At 37.5% G+C, this 20,278-nt stretch overlaps 1 protein-coding gene across 2 annotated transcripts in view; it reads left to right on the top strand.

Moving 5' to 3' along the window:
- LOC131151883 (uncharacterized) overlaps positions 1-20,278 on the top strand; it is a 150,314-nt gene that overhangs the window by 16,636 nt on the left and 113,400 nt on the right. For both annotated transcript variants that reach the window (XR_009135793.1, XM_058103345.1), the window contains exons 6-8: positions 8,517-8,611; positions 13,734-13,905; positions 14,374-14,798. Coding sequence is in view for 1 of the 2 variants with exons in the window: in XM_058103345.1 (XP_057959328.1) it covers positions 8,517-8,611; positions 13,734-13,905; positions 14,374-14,798 (692 nt within the window). In the remaining variant the exon portion in view is untranslated. The remainder of the gene's footprint in view (positions 1-8,516; positions 8,612-13,733; positions 13,906-14,373; positions 14,799-20,278) is intronic.

The raw sequence follows: 20,278 nt of genomic DNA, 5'->3' as shown, positions 1-20,278 counted from the left end.
CCTTCAAGGTCTCCTGTGTCTCAATTTGAGGGTTTTCGGCATTTGCATCATCCTTTGTCCACATATGCCATTATAACTTAGCATCACCCGAAAGGTACATTGATGTTATGGTAGCCTTCTCATTCTTTGGTACATGAGCAGCCTTGAAATACTGATCCATGCCCCATGGAAAATTCTCAAGGTTCTTCGTGTTGTGACTTCCTTCAAAGGATTTTGGTTTGGGAACTGGAATTTTGTGAGAGGTATCACCTCCACTAGCGTTTGAGGAGATGGCCCTCTTCACAAAAGTAATGTCACCATCTATCAAGCCAAGTCTGCCATTCAAGGTTTTTGTAAGGTTTGTTATGTCATCCAACACGTTGATATTTTGGCTTTTGTAGCAACCACAAAATCAACATGCTATTGTTGCAATTCAACCAATTCCTTGGTTAATTGCTCACATTGCACCGCTAATGGAACTACATCATCAATTTGTGGACAACCAAACCGATCCAAACGATCCCACCAACTTGAGTTCGTCATCACCGAACCAGGCTCTAATGCCAATTGTCATAAGGTGTAAGTTCACAACACACAACTTGACATTGCGATGGAACCAAGTGTCACACTTGGTTAAGCCAATGTCACACACACACACGTAGATTCGTCGGTTAAGTCTTGCGAGGCTAGCAATTGAAACAAAAATAACAAGTCAGCAAAATTTATATGAGCAACAGCTACCAACCTTTTCTTTATTCAAAGACAAGGAATTCATACTCTTAACATATGTAGGAACACTGTGCATGAAAGTCCCCTTGTGCCCATGCCGCCCACATGTTAAATTGATACACTGTTGACACCCATAACTACGTAGGGGCTACAGTTGACAACCCCAGCTGCCTAGGTTGTGTTGGACACAACCAACATTTGCCAACAAGGTTAAAACAAGTTATGCTTACAAATAAGCGGCTAAAAATATGCCCAAATGTCAACCCATGAATTTACCCACTAACCAAGCTTGTTTGCAGCCATACAAGGAGAAACTATCATGTAACGGCTTTGCTTGGTCAACATGTCAATACTTGCAAGCATTTGACATTGATAATGCATGCTACCCATGAGACACTTCGTGTCAAGCATGGTTTCCCCTTATCCATGGCTTGTTCTAAGTCCTAACAACAACACATGTCAATGAGGCACTTGACATAACCGAGTTAGCCATCCAATCATGTCAACCGAAGCCAGCCACCGTAAGAAACCTTGTCAAGGACCATGGCCCCAACCATGTCCATCCTTGACCATGTTGAGTAGGCAACTTAACATTTATGTGCTCCCCCTTTAGCATCATAGAATATCCAACCAACTAATGTCAAGGCAACCCATGACAGGCTATCTTAAGCTACTGCCTTGGCACATCAGTTTCTTGTGTCGTGTGCCTTAGTGTCACGGTCCGCCTCTTTTCACACCATTGTGAAGGGCCGTGCGGCGCTAGCTAAAGTACTCTTGCTTAACTAGCCAGCCTATCATTTACCAACATTCATCCACGAAGCACTTTCATTAACATTCAATCAGATAGCAGCGGAAATAATAATCAATTCATGAAAGCCGTGGCAACCAAGCAGTAAATATTGAAGTAAACGTAATTCATTAACAAATCCTCCGTTGACATGTTGTACTTAGCGAGGGAGGCAAGTAGGCTAAGCACGTTGACAATTGCTAGTGAGTTTTACAATGACTGATGAACACTCACCCTCCCCTAAAGAGCTTTCTGGGCCATTTTCACTCTGGCATTAGGAAACATCAAAGTGATCGAGGAGTCATACTGCCTTATTTGGCTTACAATGAAATAAATACTGGAAAATAACCCTACACTAGTATTTACATGATGGAAACCCATCCCAAACACACGAGGCAAGCGGTCACAGGCAAGCATAATGCCCTGAACAAGCTTAGCTCGTGACACTTAGCATTGTCAAACTACTCAAGGGTCTGACATTAGGTTACCACTGTACCTAAAAGCTTAAAATATTAGGTTGTGTGCCAATAATGTATATCAAGCTTTAACAAATTTGAAAGTATCTTGAACCATGTGTACTTCCACTTTCTTTAATAGAGTAACGTGTTGGCTCTAAAATTGAACTTATGACTCGGAATATTTTTAACTTGACTCTTCCCTTTTCCATCAAGTCAATGCCTTTTTCGAAGAGAATAAAATCACTATTGTATTTTTAGTTGTGCAAACTAGTACATGCAACGTTCTCTCTTGGAGGTTTGCCATTTCTTAATTGAGAGGGATAGTAAGAATTGGGGTTTGGATTCCTCATTTTCTATTCCTCAAAATCTTTCTTTGAGCATTTGGCCAAATCTTTTAAATCCTTTCCAATATCATATGGAAAGCTAAAGACCCTTTTAAAATGAAGGCATTTGCTTGATTGGTTGTTCTTAATAGAGTTAACACCAACAATCTACTGCAGAGTAGGAGGCTTTTGAAGGCATTATCTTCAGATGTTTGTTTCTTCTATTTTGATAGCTTAGAATAAGCTTTGCATCTATTCTTGCATTGGACTTTCTCTTGGGGGATCTAGAATAAGCTATTTGCTATTTTTGGGGAGAACTAGGCTTCCCAAATTCAATGAAGAAATTATTACGCATTTCTTTTATAGGTTTTGAGAAGAGTGGTGATGATTTAGTCTTGTGGAGTAGTGGTGCATTTGTAGTTTTATTGGGTATTTGGATGGAAAGGAATGCTTGTATCTTTTTTGGAAAGAGGAATTTGTGTTTTTTCTTTAGGATAGGATTTAATACTTGTCTTCCCTCTAGTGTTCTGCAATTGGCGGTTTTAAAGGGCTGCCTTTTTATGATCTTCAAAGAGATCATAAAGCAATTTTATTTTGATTGTTTTGTAGTCTATTTTGGTTTCTTCCTTTTATGGGAGGTTTTTTTTCTCCTAATTGTACATTATTTCCTCTTCAATGAATACATCTTTCCCTATTAGAAAAAAAAATCTCACTTAATTGAGTCTTTCAACTTTATGTCTTCGATTTATCATTCATTCCCCCCCTCCCCACATATTGTCCAATGCAGAGTTGGTAATGCGGAGAAAATTTGTTTTTGGGCGAACCATTGGGTGGAGGAGGCACCTTTGGCCCATCCGTATCCTCGCCTTTTTCGATTATCAAAGCTTCATGAATCCTCTATTTTCGCTTCCTGCCTTTTTGCAAGAGGATGGGCATTCCAGGAATTTCCTTTTTTAGAAGAAAGCTTAATGAGAGAGAGAAAGATGAGAATGTTAAGTAAGGATTGGGCCTTCTTATCCTCTCGGGATTCGTTAGGGGGTATTCCCTTTTATGTGGGACACTCGTTTTATCTCTAGAGTGGATAGTTTGGTGGGGCTTTTTCCCCTTTTTGTTTTGGTCGAAGTGAGATGGAGGGGTGGTTTTCATTTGTGTACAGTTCTTCTAGACCAACTTTTAGGTGTTCTTTTTTGTGATGAGCTTTATTATGCTTTTGGTTTCTGTTCCCGTAGCTGGATTGTGGGTGGTGACTTTAATGTGGTGATGTTTTTGGGGGAGAAAAATGGTGGTGGGAGGGTAATAGCTAGCATGCAGCATTTTGACTCTCTTATTTGGGAGTATGGCTTGAGAGATCTCCTATTGGGAAATGCTATCTTTACTTGGTTTGTCGGAGGGGCTAGGTCAGTCACTAGTAGGCTTGATATATTTTTCTGTGTAGTTAGTGGGAGGATGAAATTTCTTCTCTCCTAAACTATTCTCCCTAGGCCTACTTCTAATCATCATTTCCCTATTATGTTGGAATCAAAATAAGGTTTCTTGGGGCCCTACTCCTTTTAGGTTTGAAAGTATGTGGTTGGATCATGGTATTTTGCAGCCATTGCTAAGGAGCTCTTGGGGAGAGGAAGTGGAGAGGGGGTGGAAGGGTTTAGGTTTATGAGGAAATTGAAGCTACTAAAGGAGAAGTTGAAAGAATTGAATAGGGAGGTTTTTGGTGATTTTTGGATTTAAAAAAACAGCATTTTAGGTGAGTTGGATTTGTAGATTGGAAGGAAGATGATGTAAAGCTCTCGGAGAGGGAGGAGGCGAAAAGGGTCTATTTGAACAATGAGTAGGAAGAAGCAATTTTTAAGGAATTGAGAAGTTGGAGACAATTGACTAAGTTTAAATGGGTCAAATATGGTGATTGCAGTTCTAGTTTAAATGGGAAAACAAGGAAGAGCTTGATTAGGGAATTGGATGTAGGAAGGGGAGAGATTATTTCTGGTCCTAGCCAAATTGCCTTTGAGGTCACTGAATTCTGTTTGAACCTATATTCTAAGGAGGATGTTTGTAGACCAATGATTGAGGGATTAGAGTGAAATCCCATTTCTAGAGATCAGATGTTCAGTTGGAGAGACCTTTTGAGGAGGAGGTAGTGAGGAGTGCTGCATTGGATGGAAACGGATAAGGCTGCTGGATCGAATGAATTTAATATGGCCTTTCTTTTAAGATTGTTGAGATTTGATTAAGGGAGATTTGTTTAAAGTCTTTAATGAATTCTATGGGATTGTGATTTTGAACAAGAGTATTAACTCCATGTTAACTAATTTGGTGCTGAAGAAGAGCGGATCTATCACCATGGTACGTTTTAGATCTTTTAGTGTAGTTTCTAATGTGTATAAGATTATCTAAAAAGTATTAGCTAATAGGCAGGTTGTGGTGCTTGATGAGACCATTTCTGCTGCTCAAAGTGCATTTATGGGGGGTAGAAAAATAGTGGATGCCATATGGGCCAATGAGGTGGTTGAGGATATTCGGAGAAGAAAGAAGGGTTTCATTTTTAAATTTGATTTTGAGAAAGCTTATGATAGAGTTACTGAAGCTTCCTAGATAAAATCTTTGTAAGGAAAGGGTTTGGTGAGAGATGGTTTTGGTGGATGAGGGGTTGAATGTTCAATGTGTTTTTTTTTTTTGGACGTAGTGAATGGTGAACCTAAGTCTTGGTTTAGAGCCTTGAAGGGTATTAGACAAGGTGACTCACTTTATCCCCTTTTGTTTGCCTTAGTAGCTGATGTTTTGAGTATATGGCAGTTAGGGCAGAGTATAGGGTATAGTGAAAGGGCTGGCTATGCGGAGAGAGGGAGTGGTTGTTTCACACCTTCAGTTTGCTGATAACGCCATTTTCTTTTCAGATGACCAATCCTTCTTTTAAGAGTACTTGGGGGTATCTCCATGTTTTTGAGTTTGTGTTTGAGCTTAAGATTAACATGGGGAATAACTGTTTAGCTTCTATTAATGTGTTAAATGAGTGTGCTGAAGTGGTCCTTTGATGGGGGATGTGGTTTGTTGGATTGACTTTTGACATGGGTCCCTTTGGTGGCCAATTCCTCAGATTTGTAAATTTTTGGAATCAAGTAGTGGTAAGGGTCGCAAAGTGTTTAGATGGTTGGAAGGGGGCGATTTTCTCTCTTGGGGGTAGAATTACTCTTATTTAGACATGTTTGTAGTAGCCTGTTGTATTACTTGTCAATTTTTAAGAGACATGGGAATTGCTTGTAAGATTGAGAAAATTATGAGAGATGTGCTCAGGAGTAGGGGGTCATAGAGTTCATTTGGTGAGTTGGGATGTGGTGTGTAGGTCAAATTTGGAGGGCGGGTACGTCTGGAAAATTGGTGTCTGAAAACACTGCTCTCTTAGCTAATTACTTTGGCGTTTTCCCCTAGAGGTCCTTCGGCATAGAGTCATTAGAAGCAAGTTTGGGTTGAATGAGAATGGGTGGGATACCAACTCTAGTTTTAAATGTTCTTCACAAAACCTGTGGAGATCTGTCAGATTTAGAGGGAAAGGGTTGTTAGTTTCATTTTTGGAAAGATCTTTGGTTGGCAAATGTTGTTATATCTACCTCTTTTCCTCATCTTTTCTGTTTGAGCTTAGGGAAGAATGGTGTTAATTCTTACTTTGCTGTTGATTCAGGTAGTTCTTTGGCTTCTTGGGATTTTCATTTATAGGAGATCTCTTAATGATGGGGTGTTGGATGAGCTGTCCTTGTTGATTTTGTTGAATAATTGTCATATTATGAGTCCAAATGATGGATTCAATAAGTTCTTGCCAATAATCACGCCGCTGATTTGAAGCATTAAACTAAAAGCCTAAATAAAATGAGCACCTAGAAACAAAAGGCCGTAGACAGATAATGAAGAACCATAAGACTGAATTACCTCTTTTGAATGGATTCCCGTTCTTGGTCCTTGGATCCTTTGAGGGTTTATTCACGTAAATCATTTTGCGATTTCTTGACCTGTTCTAATTCTTCTTTTCCTCTTTATTCTATTTGAAAGGCAAATGCCCCAGAAAAAATTAAGGTTTTTATTAGGTTGGTCTTGTTTAATAGAATCAATACCAGTAACTTGTTGCAGATTAGGAGGCCATTGAAGGCTCTTTCTCCAGATGTTTGTGTGCTTTGTTATAATAATTCGGAAACAGCAGTTTATCTCTTTATGCATTGTGATTTTTCTTGGAGGGCATGGAACAAGTTATATTTGGTGTTTTGGCAGAAACCTGGGTTTGCCCAGAATCAGTGGAGTACTTTTTGGCTATTTCATTTGTTGGTTTTGGAAGGAGAAAGGACAGGATTGCATTATGGAAACGTATTATTTTTTTTAGTGTTTTGGAGGATATGTTGGGAACGCAAGGCATGTATTGTTCGGGGAAGAAGTTGAATGGTATGCTGGTCTGAGAAAAGATTCACTACATGGCATCACTGTGGTCTGTTGGTTATGGCATTTCAAAGGAGTGAGCTTTTTGGATGTTCTGAAAGTTTGGCACAATCTGATGGCTTGATTTTGGGATATATGGTTTTTATTTGTTTCCTTTTCTTTCCTTTTCTGTTTTGTATATTCATTTTGGGTTGTCCCATAGTTTCTATGGGGAGATGTTTTATTCTCCTTTCTGTAAATTCTTAATCTATCAATGAAATTTCTTAAAAAATATTAATGAGTTGGAAGTCTTGACCAATTTGCTTGATTCTTTTCATGTGAATTTGAGGAGTGATAAAAAAGGGTTTGGGGCTTTAGATTCTTCTAGGAAATTCTCTTGCAAGTTCTTTTCTTCTTATTTAATTCATGATCCTACTGCTGCTTTTTTGCCTTTTACTCCTTGACTTGGAAGGCTAAAGTTCCCTAAAAAAGGTTTTTCCCAGGCTGCAGTCTTTGAGAAAATTAATCTGAATGACTTGCTTCAAAAGAGAAAACCTAATTAAGGCCTTGTCATGTGACTTTTGTATCCTTTGTTTGAGGTGTGGACAGACGTGTTCACATTTGTTTTTATACTGTTCTTTCACTCTGATTGTTTGAAATAAGTTATTTGGTGTTTTCAGTGAAAACTAGGTTTCACTCTCCACGTTGAGGGCTTCCTGCACAATTATGTTTAGGGGATTTGGTAGGGGAAAGGATAGAAAGGCTAGTTGTGGTGCACTCTTATGAATGATTATTTGGTGTGTTTTGTTGGAGAGTGGAATGCCGGAATTTTTAAAAGTGTGGCCACTTCTGATAACTTGCTTGGATTACAGTGGTGCTTCCATCACTATAGGTTTTGGTGAATGGTTTCTTCTGTCATGTTTTTTTTTAAAGTCTTAAGTGGGATTGGTAGGTTTTGCTTCATTAATTTTCTTCTTTTTTTGTGTTTCCTTGAGCTGCTTTTTCATTTTGTAAAGGGGAGGGCATCTTGGTCTCCTTGCTTTTTTATTATTATTTTTCTCCTCTTTTTCTGTATCTTCTTTCCCTCTTCTAATACCATTCTTTGTTTATTAAGAAAAGAAACTTTCATGTTGAATTTGTGTGTTGCTAGATTATTACTGCATGATTTTTGAGAACAGTAAGGATATGTTTTAGGATCCTTTGATTTAGTAAGTGATAATTCTCATGTGCCAACAATTTCACTAGAAGGTTTAGGTGTACCCATTTTTTCAGGACGATGGGACGGGTAAATAGGATGAGGTAGTTGGTCATAGAAAGGATGCAATTTTGTGAGCCTTGTCTCTCCTGTGAAGGAGATTAATGGCAAAAAATTTGATGTTTAACAAATGCTTGATGAGGTGGGCTTGTGGTTACCTGAACGTTGAGGACAAGTAGTTTGGACGGACTGGGGTATGAGTGAGGTGAAAAGGGCAACATGTTCAACAAATTATGATTGAAGGGGGTAAAAAGGGTTCCTTTTTTTTATTCAAGAACTTCTTATCAACCTTCTGATTGGAGTTATATTTTCTCAATGAATTTCTTTTGCTATAAAAAAATATATATGTTGATGTCCTGATTTAACTCAGCTGTCTACTAAGTATCTCTGTATGGCATGATATTGGAAAAAAGTATGCACCACTAAGTGAAATTAAAAGGTGAATTAGTCACTCAACTTTTAGTGTATGAGTTGGTATGATATGCTTATGAACTTTATTAATGCTTGGCATGCTTGCTTAATACTCGTCTTTCTTTTCCTTCTTCTCCTGTGGGTATTTGGTAATCAGTTGCAGTGGGATACCTTTGTCGCAGGTATTGTTTGATGTAGTTCCTGGCATAAAATTTCAAGAAGCCATTGAGCTTATTAGTATGCAGCCAATTGCTTCTACTGCAGCAGCTTGGAAGAGGTATGCATGCAATATTTTATTATTTTTTATATAGCTAATTTTGGTTAATATTTTGTGCCTGGTGCATGGTTTCAATTCTTCAGTGTGTGACAGGACTCTCTCTCTCTCTCTCTCTCTCGTGTGTGCTCGCGCACACACACACAATGCTATCTTCTTTATCCATCTACCATAATATTGAACAACAACCTTGATGGAGAAGAATCTCTGGCAATTAGCACAAATCGAAGGGAAACCCTTTGATGTGAGACACTGAAACTCAGTTACTCTTAATTAATGCAAATAATATATATTTAATCATGGTGGGGGTTTCATTGATTTGTTCATCTTTTCCCCATTTGTATAGATTTCATTCTTTGCGCAATGAATCTATTTCTTCATTCTTTATTTCTTTTGGGGTTGTTTGTATTGGGATTACCCTTTCTCTTAATGATAGGGAGGTGTTTGAGCTTGCCTCCTCATTAAGTTTGTTTGACGGTAGGATTCTTTCCAAAAGGAGGGACTACTGTTCCTGGATTCTTGATTCTTTTGGGGAGCATTCTTGTCAATTTTTTTAAGCATTTAACCAATTAAAACTTGTCTTCCCCACTTCATAGATCTATCTGAATGGCTGAAATATCGTCTAAAGATTAAGGCTTTTTTTTTGGTTGGTTGTTCAAAATAATTCAATAAACTTCACATTAACATTCTGCTGCAGAGTAGGAGGCTTGTTAAGGCTTGATCTCTGGATGTTGTTCTCTTTATTTTGAACATTATGCTTCTCACCTGTTCCTTCATTGTTCCTTTTCTTGGAGGGTGTGGAATAATCTTTTTTGGCTTATTTGGAGAGAGTTGGGTGCATCTGGAGTTGGTGGAGGATTTATTGGCTATTTCTTCTTCAGATTTGGATGGGGTAAAGATGGTTTGGCATTGTGGAGGTGTGTGATTTTTGCAGTTTTGTGGGGGATTTGGTTGGAGCAGAATGCTTGTATTTTTACAGGTGAGAGAATGTATTATTCTATGGATCAGGATTCAGTATCTGGCCTCCTTGTGGCTTCTGCAGTAGGATGTTTCAAAGGGTTTGCTCTTTTTTTTTTTTCTCCGATTTACAGTGTGATTGGCTGGTGGTGCTGTTATGATTTATTTTGAGTTTTTTGTTTGTTTGTTCTTGAATCGCACACCTTAAAACTCTAGTTTTGGGCAATCAAAATAAGGCCATGAAGAGGGTTTCTCCTTCTTCCATAACCTGAGCTCGGAGAAGGAAGAGATAAGAGGGCCCTGTGGAGAATGTGGTCAGAAATCCAATGGGCCAGTCGCCCTGGTCTACGAACCCATTCTAGCCATCAACGAATTTCTAGGATTTTGGGTTGTTCTTGTATCTTTTAAGGAGGATTTTGTATGCTCCTTGTTGTACTTCTTCTTCTTAATAAAATCTCTTTTTTAAATAAAAAAAAAGATATATTTAAGCACATTTTTCTTTTAAAATGAGAAATATTGAAATAATTTTGATTAAAATGAAACATTGGCATCATTAATGCACATTCTTCAAATGAAATATAGGCATCATTCAGGCATGTTGGGGCATGCGGAGTAGGTGTCGATGTCTGGCACTTGTCGAATACTGACACTCAAAAGGCTTTTGGAGTATCCGTTCTTCCTAGATGCTGTGCAAATGGAGAAGAGAAAATATTATGATTTTGCTATTTCTTTTTCAAACGTGCCAGGTCTCTTTATTTTGTAGTTTTTTGTCAAAATCAGAATGATGGAACATTAGGAGCAGGGTTCGAGCAACCTGACAAGGGACTCAGTTGTTTAGATAATAAAAGATGTATTAAGAGATCCTCAATGAAGAAATTAAAACAAAGATTAAAGAGAACCCAAACCACGGCTGCCCACCACCCAAAAAAGCCTAAACAAATAGCTGCCAAGGAAATATTTTTTTAATCTGTTTCCATCATAGTTGATAGAACACTGAAAATTTGCCAATTCTTGTTGTCCCTTCCTGGCCCCAATTTTACCACCATCCAAGCAGGCTTCCTTTCCCCCTCAATCAGCTAACAGTAAGCCCTTTTTATCTAACAAATGTTGTAAATGAGACAATGGCAGGCAAAATACTGGTCTCATTCTGCTCAATCCCATCTTCCTCATCTGTTTCATCATTCCCCAAACCAAGGATTCCCTCTAAATCATCCATTCGAGATGGAGACTGTGAGGAAGGAAGACCTGTAAAATCAGAATGATATGATCTGAAACCAAGTTGTCCATGAAATTCATCCACTAGTGGGCCTCTGTCATAATCAAAAACACTGTCCAGATCACCCTCCTCGTATGATACATGACCCCATTTATTCTTCTCAGTTGGACTTTCCTCATTAACATTCTTTTCTAAATCTATTTTCGACCCATTCGAATCCTCAATGTGAAAATTTCCATCACTACATCTTGTGAGAAACTTAACTGGCTTCCTGTCTGCCCCAGAATGCCTCTCATTTGAGTCATCTCCTTCTCCCTTACTCTTCTGTCCTCAACGAGTGTAAACCAGTGATATTGCTAATTTTTTGGCCACCTGGGGATTTTTCACCTCATCCATTTTTACCTTGTCGTTACTGTAACTTGCACCATCTTCATTCCTGATGTGAACAGCCGTACAACCATTATCCTCCTTATGTACCTCCTCATGACCATCCTCCATAGAAACCCCTCTTGGTGTAGGCTCATCAGTCTTCAAGACGTCCCTTCCTCCATCTCTCTGCTGTTGCTCATTGCTGATACAGCAAGTAAAAATAATGATATAATGCTCATATTGTGGAGTTTTCCAATAATTTTTTTTACTTAGCAGTTAATAATTCTCAGGCAGAGCAGGGGCTGCAATCAGACAGAGGCCAGAATGAGGAAAATTTGGGTAATGGTTTGCACCCAGAGGTGGTGCGTATTTCTGGGGAAAGGAAGGATGGAAAAGAATGTAAAAAGGTTGCTGATATGTGGGTGTATAAACATTCCTCAGCGGGAAAGGAGGGGAAAGGTAACAAAATTTTGCTTCTTAATGATTCTATGAACTCAAACATGTCGGGAGAAAAATTTTTAAAAATTGATTATGCTGGAAATATTTATGTTGAGGAATCTCTTGTTGCTTTATGTCTGACTTAGATAAAAGGAGGAACTCATTTTCAGAGGAAGAAAAGGAATGGGGGGTGGGGGTGATATTTCAGAAGAAGATAGTGATAATCATGGTTTTAAATTTCCACGAAATTTGTTGAAATTTCCGCTTTCCATAAACCTCAAAATTGAAATGGCAGCTGATTTCCATCTTACATAATTTCCATCGAAATTTCAAAAAATCATCCAAAATTTAACAAAATTGTGAAATTTTAGAGAAATTTATCGAAATTTTAATTGTAAAATGAAATTTCCTTGGAATTCAAATGTAATATTTAGCTCCCGTAATTTCTCCTATTTTTTATTGAAAACAAAAATTATTACAAGGACTTTTGAAATTGTATGAAACATTAAGCATATAATATTTTAGTTAACTATATATGTCTAAATTATCTTTATTTTTATTATAAATAACATTTAATTGATATATGAATTTAATTTATATTAACCGAATATGTTTAATACACATTATATTACGAATATGTTAAATACACATATTTTATTACAACCATTGCACCTCATATACAACATAGATGTGCTTAATTTGTAATATATTAGTCCTAAAACTTACATTGTTATGTGTGTTAACCATTTCTAAAGTTTCTTAAAAGAATTCCATGATTTGCTACTAATTTCCATTTTTTTTTCAAATCGAGATCGAAATTGACATCGAAATTGAAATTTTTGTACTTTTGGAGCTTTGAAATTTTAGTTGAAATCAAAATTTAAGACCTTGGGATAGTGATTTTGCTTGTGATAGTGGTCTATTGTTGGACAAGATTTGTGAAAAGTTGGATTATTCTTCCAACTCTTCTGATGCTATTGGGGTCTGCTTGAAGGTTTGGAGGATGTTTCTATCTTTGAGGATGGGGGATTAGGTGTAGATTTTGCTGTGACTAGTCAATGTAGGGATGGGTCATTACTACTCCTTCGGAGGAGGTTAGAGTGCAGGATGTTGGTGCTGAACAAATTTTGGATAATATGGGATTGTGGATGGTTTATCCCTGAGGAAATGAAGTTCAACTAGATGGGGCTAAAAGAGCAGTGACTAAAGGTCAGCAGGAACTAGCAAGATTACTCAGTTCTATCAATAATATAAGTACGGGCTTAAAGAGGGGTTTTCTTAACTAGGGTTAGCTAGTTTTTGTTTGTTTTGTATTTTGGTTTTTTTTTTGGGGTTCTCCTCTTGTTTTCTTTTGCATTTTCTGCCATAAGGATCTCTTGTCCTCTTCTAGCTTGTAATTCTATCTTTTTTCTGTTTCTCAGTATATTTCTTTTGTGATATAATAAAAAAAGTATATGATAGGATTGATTAGGAAATATATTTGAGTGGATGGTGTAATCTTAGTTACATGCAGGTCTATAAGTTTGTTGCCATGGTCTGGTTGGTCATGTGCATTGTAGCTTTAAATAGTGATCACTGGGAAGCATAACCTTAGTTAATGAATGTTTATGATTCTATTGCCTTGGTTTGGTGGCTGTGTGCATTGTTGCTTCGTTTATTTGATTATTGATAACTTTGTATATTTGAAGAGAGTAATAGACTACTGGTAATTAGGGTTTGAGCTTGCTTTTTGGAACAATGATGGTATCTTAATTTAATGTGCTGGTGGACTTCCTCAGCTGGTTGTTTCTGAGGGATTTTTGTTTTTGTTTTTTTTTTTTCACAGCGTGATTGGCTGGTAGTTTTGTTTTGATACTAATTTTTTTCTCTGTCCTTCATCTCTTCTAAGGAGAATCTCTTTTGTTCCTTATTGTACATTCTTTTTTCTTCAATGAAATCTCTTTTTTTTTTCTATAAATATATGTACTAATGGAATTTTCGGTACAGCCTTCATTCTTTATATCATTTGCGACTGCTAAGAGTCTGTACCCCTAAAATTTTCATTATGCACTATTTTGGTATTAAAGATTCTTGTTTCTATTGGTTTCATCTTTATAATTTCTGACATACGGAAGTTTTGTTTGTCTATGAAAATTATTTCGGCAGGATGCAGGATGTTGAACTTATGCACATGCGTTATGCTCTGGAATCTGCTGTTCTTGGGCTAGCAGATATGGAAAGGAGTATGGCTGATGAAACAGAAAGCCAACAGATGGGCTTATGCTACCTGAAAGATTTGCGGAACCATTTGGAGGCCATTTCTAGCATTCCACGCAAGGTCATATGCTTGCTGTGTGCAATCTTTATTTTTTATTTTTTGATAACAAACGAAATTCATTGATAGATTAAGAATGTACAAACAGGAGAATAAGATGTCTCCTTTCCACACTCTGGGTTTTCCCAGAAAAAGCAAAAAGGAAAAACCAAAAAGCATGAAAAACAAACCAAAATAATTAGCTTGCCCTAGCAAGTCAACAAAGAAATCCAGTCGCCCTGGATATCCGAAAAACACATCCTCCTTGAAGTTTCCATTACCCACACACCAAAGTGAAGCCAAAAAGTGAATCTTCTCCCAGACCAACAGATCTACATGATTTCCCCTTTAAGTTTTCCTTCAATTCCCATATTTCTCCTGAACTGTCTATGCTTTCAACAAGTTAGTAGTGCATCAAAATATCTGAATTTAGTTCTTTTGCTTCTTTTTATTTTCATCACCTGACATTGCTGAATTTATTTAATGATGCAGATATTTTTGGTGAACATTATAATCTCACTTTTACATATAGATGGTCTCTCTCTCAATCTGACAGAGTGTGTCTCATCAAAGAGCTCTAGTGAATTGTCTTATGAGTATGCTGGGGAGAGTACCGATTTTACTGTGAATGAAGGGGGAAACAAAATGGTTGTTTCTTTCACTGGGATGCTACTTGATATTTTACGTTGCTATCTGCCGTCAGCTTTGTCTGAGCAAGATTGTGGATTGGGTGATGGCATGACTGAAGGTGGAAAACATGTTTTAGAGTGGAGAATTTCAAAAGCTAAACATTTCATTGAAGATTGGGAATGGCGTCTGTCGATTTTGCAACGTCTTCTGCCATTATCTGAACGTCAATGGAGCTGGAAGGAGGCATTGACTGTATTACGTGCAGCACCATCTAAGCTTCTTAACCTGTGAGTTTAATACTCTTGCCTGAATATATATATATAAACACACACACACACATGTATATATATATTTATAACAAAAGAATTTCATTGATAAAATAGGACTGTACAAGCAGGCATCTCCTTTCAAAACTATGGGTTACCCCAGAAAAATGAAAAATGAAAAACCGAAAAGAATGCTAGAAACAACCCAAAAAAATCAGCCGGCCCTATTTATTCAACAATGAAAGCCAATTATGCTGGATATTTGAAAAGTGCACCTCACTGAAGTTCCCTCTACCCACACACCAAAGATAAGCCAAATGTTGAATCTTCTTCCTAACCAGCAAAAGAGACAGTTTCTTCCCTGAAAAAATGCACTCGGTTTTTTTTTTTTTTCCATCCACAAACCCCAATATACAGCATACAAGGCACAATTCCGTAACTCTTGCCTGAAATTTGTATTAAACATTTGTTGTTTGATTTGTACTCATGAGATGTGCATAAGATAATGTATCAATTCAATGCTGATCTGTCAATCAAGTGGTCATGAAGAATTATTATTATTATTATTATTTGATAGAAAAAGAAGATTCATTAGCAATAGAAAGGAGAAAAAAAAAAAAAAAACTAAAAAGGAGAACAAGAAGTCATCAGTCAAAAGATGGAGAAAGAGAAAAATGAGCATCATCTTAACAAGGCCGTACAACCTTGATTAACAAATTGAAATGACAACAACAACAACAAAACCAAGCCTTAGTCCCACTAGGTGGGGTCGGCTATATGAATCCTTTTCTGCCAATCTATGCGATCATGGACCATATCTTTTGATAGATTCAGGGATATTAAATCCTTACTCACTATCTCCTCCCAAGTTATTTTAGGTCTACCCCTACCTCTTCTACTACCCCCCATAGTAACTGACTCACTCTTTCTCACAGGTGCACTATGTGGCCTACGTTGTAAGTGTCCATACCATCTGAGTTGTCCCTCCCTCATCTTCTATTGGAGCTACACCTAACTTACCGCAAATATGTTCATTCCTTAATTTTTCTTTCAATGTTATACCACTCATCCATCTAAGCATTCTTATCTCAACAACATTTACTTTTTAGATATTATGTTTATTCGTCGCCCAACATTCCGATCCATATAGCATAGTTGGTCTTATAGCTATCCTATAAAACTTCCCTTTCAATTTTTAAGGTATTCTACGATGACAGAGCACACTTGAAGCACTGCTCCATTTTATCCAACCTATTTTAACTCTATGTATTGCATCATCTTCAATTTTTCCTTTAGCTTGCATAATAGATCCAAGGTATCGAAATCTACAAGTGCTATTTATTTCTTCATTGTCAAGTTTAACTTTGTCTCCAATATTCCTCCTATTATTACTGAAATTACATGTCATATATTTTGTCTTATTTCTACTTATCCTAAAGCCTCTAGATTCCATAAATTATCTTCATAATTCTAACTCAGCCTCTACTCCGTCTCTTGTTTCGTCAATTAATACAATATCATCTGCAAACAACATACACCATGGAACCTCTTTTTGAATACTCTTAGTCAATTGGTCCATCACTAAAAGATAAGGACTCATAGCCGACCCTTGATGTACACCTATGGTGATTGGAAATTCTTTAGTTTCTCCATCTATAATCCTTACACTAGTCATTACTCCATTGTACATATCCTTAATGACATCGGTATACCTATTACATACACCCCTTTTTTCTAAAACCCACCATAGAACTTCCCTAGGTATCCTATCATATGCTTTCTCAAGGTCAATAAATATCATATGCAAGTCCCTCTTCTTTTCCCTAAACTTTTCCATTAATCTTCTTAAAAGATAAATAGCTTCTGTGGAACAAGTTGAAATGAGCAGCCCTTAAAACAGCCTGCATCATAAGCTGAAAGAGAAGCCAAATTCCTTCCTCTATCCCAAAGAAGATCCTTTGACATTCTCTTTCCAAAAAACATTCTAGCATTCATAGTAGTTAAAAGCGCGCCTAGGTGCAAGGCGCAGTGAGGCAAAGAGGCTGCCGCCTCATACCAGGTGGGGCGAGGCGACCTGCAAGAGGCGACCCTAGGCTAGACGAGGCACAGTGAAGCGCGAGGCGCAGTGAGGCGCGCTTGGTGTATTTTTAAGCCATTTAAAGGAGAGAAATAGCCCGCCAGACTCGTATCCCTCACACGAACAGAGCCCTAGCCCCTTTCGACCCTTCGAAGCCTTGTTTGCGAGCCTTTGAACCAGCCGGAGGCCTTCGCGACTTCGTCTTCAAGCTTCGACCAGGATCGTGAGTTCATCTTTGACATTTTGAAGAAGCACGACCTGCGCGACTTCGTTTCAAACCAGCCGGAGCCCTCGTGAGTTCGTCTGCCTGCCTTCGAAGCAGTCGTGAGTTCGTCTGACTGCCTTTGAGCACGACGTGAGTTCGTCACGTCGCCTTCAACATTTCGAACCAGCTGGAGATCGTCTTTAAGCCTTCGAACCTTTGTAAGTCTTCATCTTCTTCTTCTTCTTCTTCTTCTTCTGCTTGCATCCTGTTGCCTGCTGCTTCTCTTCTTCTTCTTCTGCTGCTGCTGCTACTTGCGTCCTGCTGCCTGCTGTCCCTCTTCTTCTTCTTCTTCTTCTTCCTGCTGCATGCTTGCTGCGTGCTGCTGACTGCTGACTGCTGCCTGCTCTTTTTCTTCTTCTTCTTCTTCTTCTTCTTCTTCTTTATTTGTAAGCTTATAAATTAAATTTTTGGTTAGTTAATGTAAGTTAATACATAATATTTATTTTTTTACAGAAATTTAGCTACTGTTTTTTAATTTATAATATTAAGTTTAATTAATGTAAGCTTATAAATTATAACTAATACATAATATTTATTTTTTTTACAGAAATTTAGCTACTGTTTTTTAATTTATAATATTTAGTTTAACTAATGTAAGTTTATAAGTTATAACTAATACATAATATTTATTCTTTTTATTGAAATTAACTATTGTTTTTTAATTTGTTTGGAAATGCATTATGTAAGTTTTAAATTTTAAATATATGATGCGTTGTTTTTTCAGTTAGGATACGAGATACCAAGTCTTAAATGGATTCTAGTTCTGGATGTGAGGCCTCGGCAAAGAAAGATCCCGCATGGAAGTATGCACATTTGGAGGATAAAAAAAATAGAAATAATTTGACTTGCGATTTTTGTGGTAAAGTCACAAGGGGAGGAATATTTTGGGCAAAACAACACATTGTTGGAGGATTTCGAAATGTGAAAGAATGCTCTAAGTGCCCTACTCATGTACGTGAGGAGATTAAAGAGTATATGTTGAAGAAAGATTTGGAAAAGGAGGAAAATGAGTTATTGCCCGACTTTGATGATATAGATCATTACGGTGAAGATGAAGAAGATGAAGTTCAAGAAATTGACATTCGTGGCAAGAGAGTGCTTACTAGTGATGGAAGTAAAAGATCATACCAATCCAACTTGAAGAAACCAAGACAGAAGGGGCCTATAGACTTGTTTTTCACTCCCGATCCAAAGAGAGCTGTTCAAGCTAGGAAAGAAGGGAAGATGAAGCAAACATCAATAAATGAAGCGTGCAAGAAAGAACTAAGAAAAAAGGCAATGGGAGATTTTGCTAGGTGGATGTATGATGTTGGGATACCACTTAATGCTGTACGTTTGAGCAGCTTTGCTGTGGCATTTGAATCGATTGGACAATATGGTCCTGGAATAAAGCCACTTAGCTATCATGAAGTAAGAGTTCATTACCTAAAGGAGGAAGTTAGTCGAATGAAAGGGTTGTTGAAGGTCCATAAGGAGGAATGGACAAAATATGGCTGCTCAATTATGTCTGATGGTTGGAGAGATTCGGTTGCTAATAAGGACATAATCAACTTTTTAGTGAACTCTCCAAGGGGATCAGTATTCATCAAGTCTATTGATGCTTCTAATATTGTCAAGAATGCAGATAGAATGTATAGATTACTTGATGAGATGGTGGAGGAAATTGGAGAATCAAATGTGATTCAAGTGGTAACTGACAATGCGTCAAACTATGTTGCTGCAGGTAAGAACTTATTTTTAGAACTACTTTCTATAGTGTATATATTGTTTCTTTTAATATTTTAATGGCTTCATTCCTTGATTTTTGAACAGGGAGATTGTTGGAAGCAAAGAGGCCACATTTATATTGGACACCGTGTGCTGCTCATTGCATTGATTTAATTTTGGAGGATATTGGGAAGATGCCTTCAATTCATGCAACTTTGAAAAGGGCAATTTTTTTGAATGGCTATATCTATAATCGTGTTGGCGTTGTCAACTTGATGAGACAGTTCACTGGAGGAAAGGAGTTACTTAGACCTGCAGTTACAAGATTTGCAACTACCTTCATCACCCTTCATTCAATCCATCTTCAAAAGAACAATTTGAGGAAGATGTTTACTTCTGAAGATTGGAATACTACTAAATGGGCAAAGGAGGCGGCTGGCAAAAAAGCAGCTACTATTGTTTTGATGCCTACTTTTTGGAGTACCATCGTCTATGCTCTTAAGTTAACAGGTCCACTTGTTCGTGTACTCCGTTTGGTTGATGGGAAAAAGAAGCCTGCAATGGGATACATTTATGAAGCAATGGATAGGGCTAAGGAAGCCATAGCTAAGGCTTTTGGTGAGAGAGGATAAATTCAAGGAGGCATTTGAAATTATTGATACGAGGTGGGGATGCCAACTCCATCAACCATTGCATGCAGCTGCACACTACTTGAATCCAGAATTTTTCTATTCAAACCCCAACATTTTGCAAGATGAAGAAATTATGACGGGTTTGTACAAATGTATTGCAAGGTTACTGCCAACTATTGAAATGCAAGATAAAGTTTCACATGAGTTGGAAAAATACAATGCCGCTAGTGGCGTCTTTGGAATTAGTTTGGCAGTGAGACAAAGGAAGACAAAAGCACCAGGTAAAGTGGCATTTGTACTGCCTCTTTATTTTTGAAATTATTTACCTAGTAGGTATTCATTTAAAATTTATTTTATAACAGCGCAATGGTGGATGGCATATGGATCAACAACTCCAAACTTGCAAAAGTTTGGTGTGAAAATTCTTAGCCTCACGTGTAGTGCTACCGGCTGCGAAAGAAATTGGAGCATATTCCAACATGTAAGTCATTAGTAGATCATGGATTAATTATTAAAGAACAAGAACTACCAATCTACTACTTTTTAGAATCATTATTAACCATATTACTTTAAACTTTTTGCAGCTTCATAGCAAAAGGAGAAATAGGTTATCCTAGCAACGTTTGAATGATTTGGTATTTGTGAAATATAATCGAACTCTGAGGCGTCGATATGACAAACGTGACACCATTGATCCCATCCTCCTAAAGGACATTGATGATAGTAATGGGTGGTTGATTGGTAGGATGGATGGTGATTCTGATGAGGATGATGAACTTGTGTTTGAAGATGATAATTTGACTTGGGATTCTGTTGCTAG

The sequence above is a fragment of the Malania oleifera genome, chromosome 3 (genome assembly GCF_029873635.1).
Source record: "Malania oleifera isolate guangnan ecotype guangnan chromosome 3, ASM2987363v1, whole genome shotgun sequence".
Taxonomy (NCBI): domain Eukaryota; kingdom Viridiplantae; phylum Streptophyta; class Magnoliopsida; order Santalales; family Ximeniaceae; genus Malania; species Malania oleifera.
The sequence above is the reverse complement of the archived record's forward strand: the minus strand, read 5'-3'. Positions and strand labels throughout refer to the sequence as shown.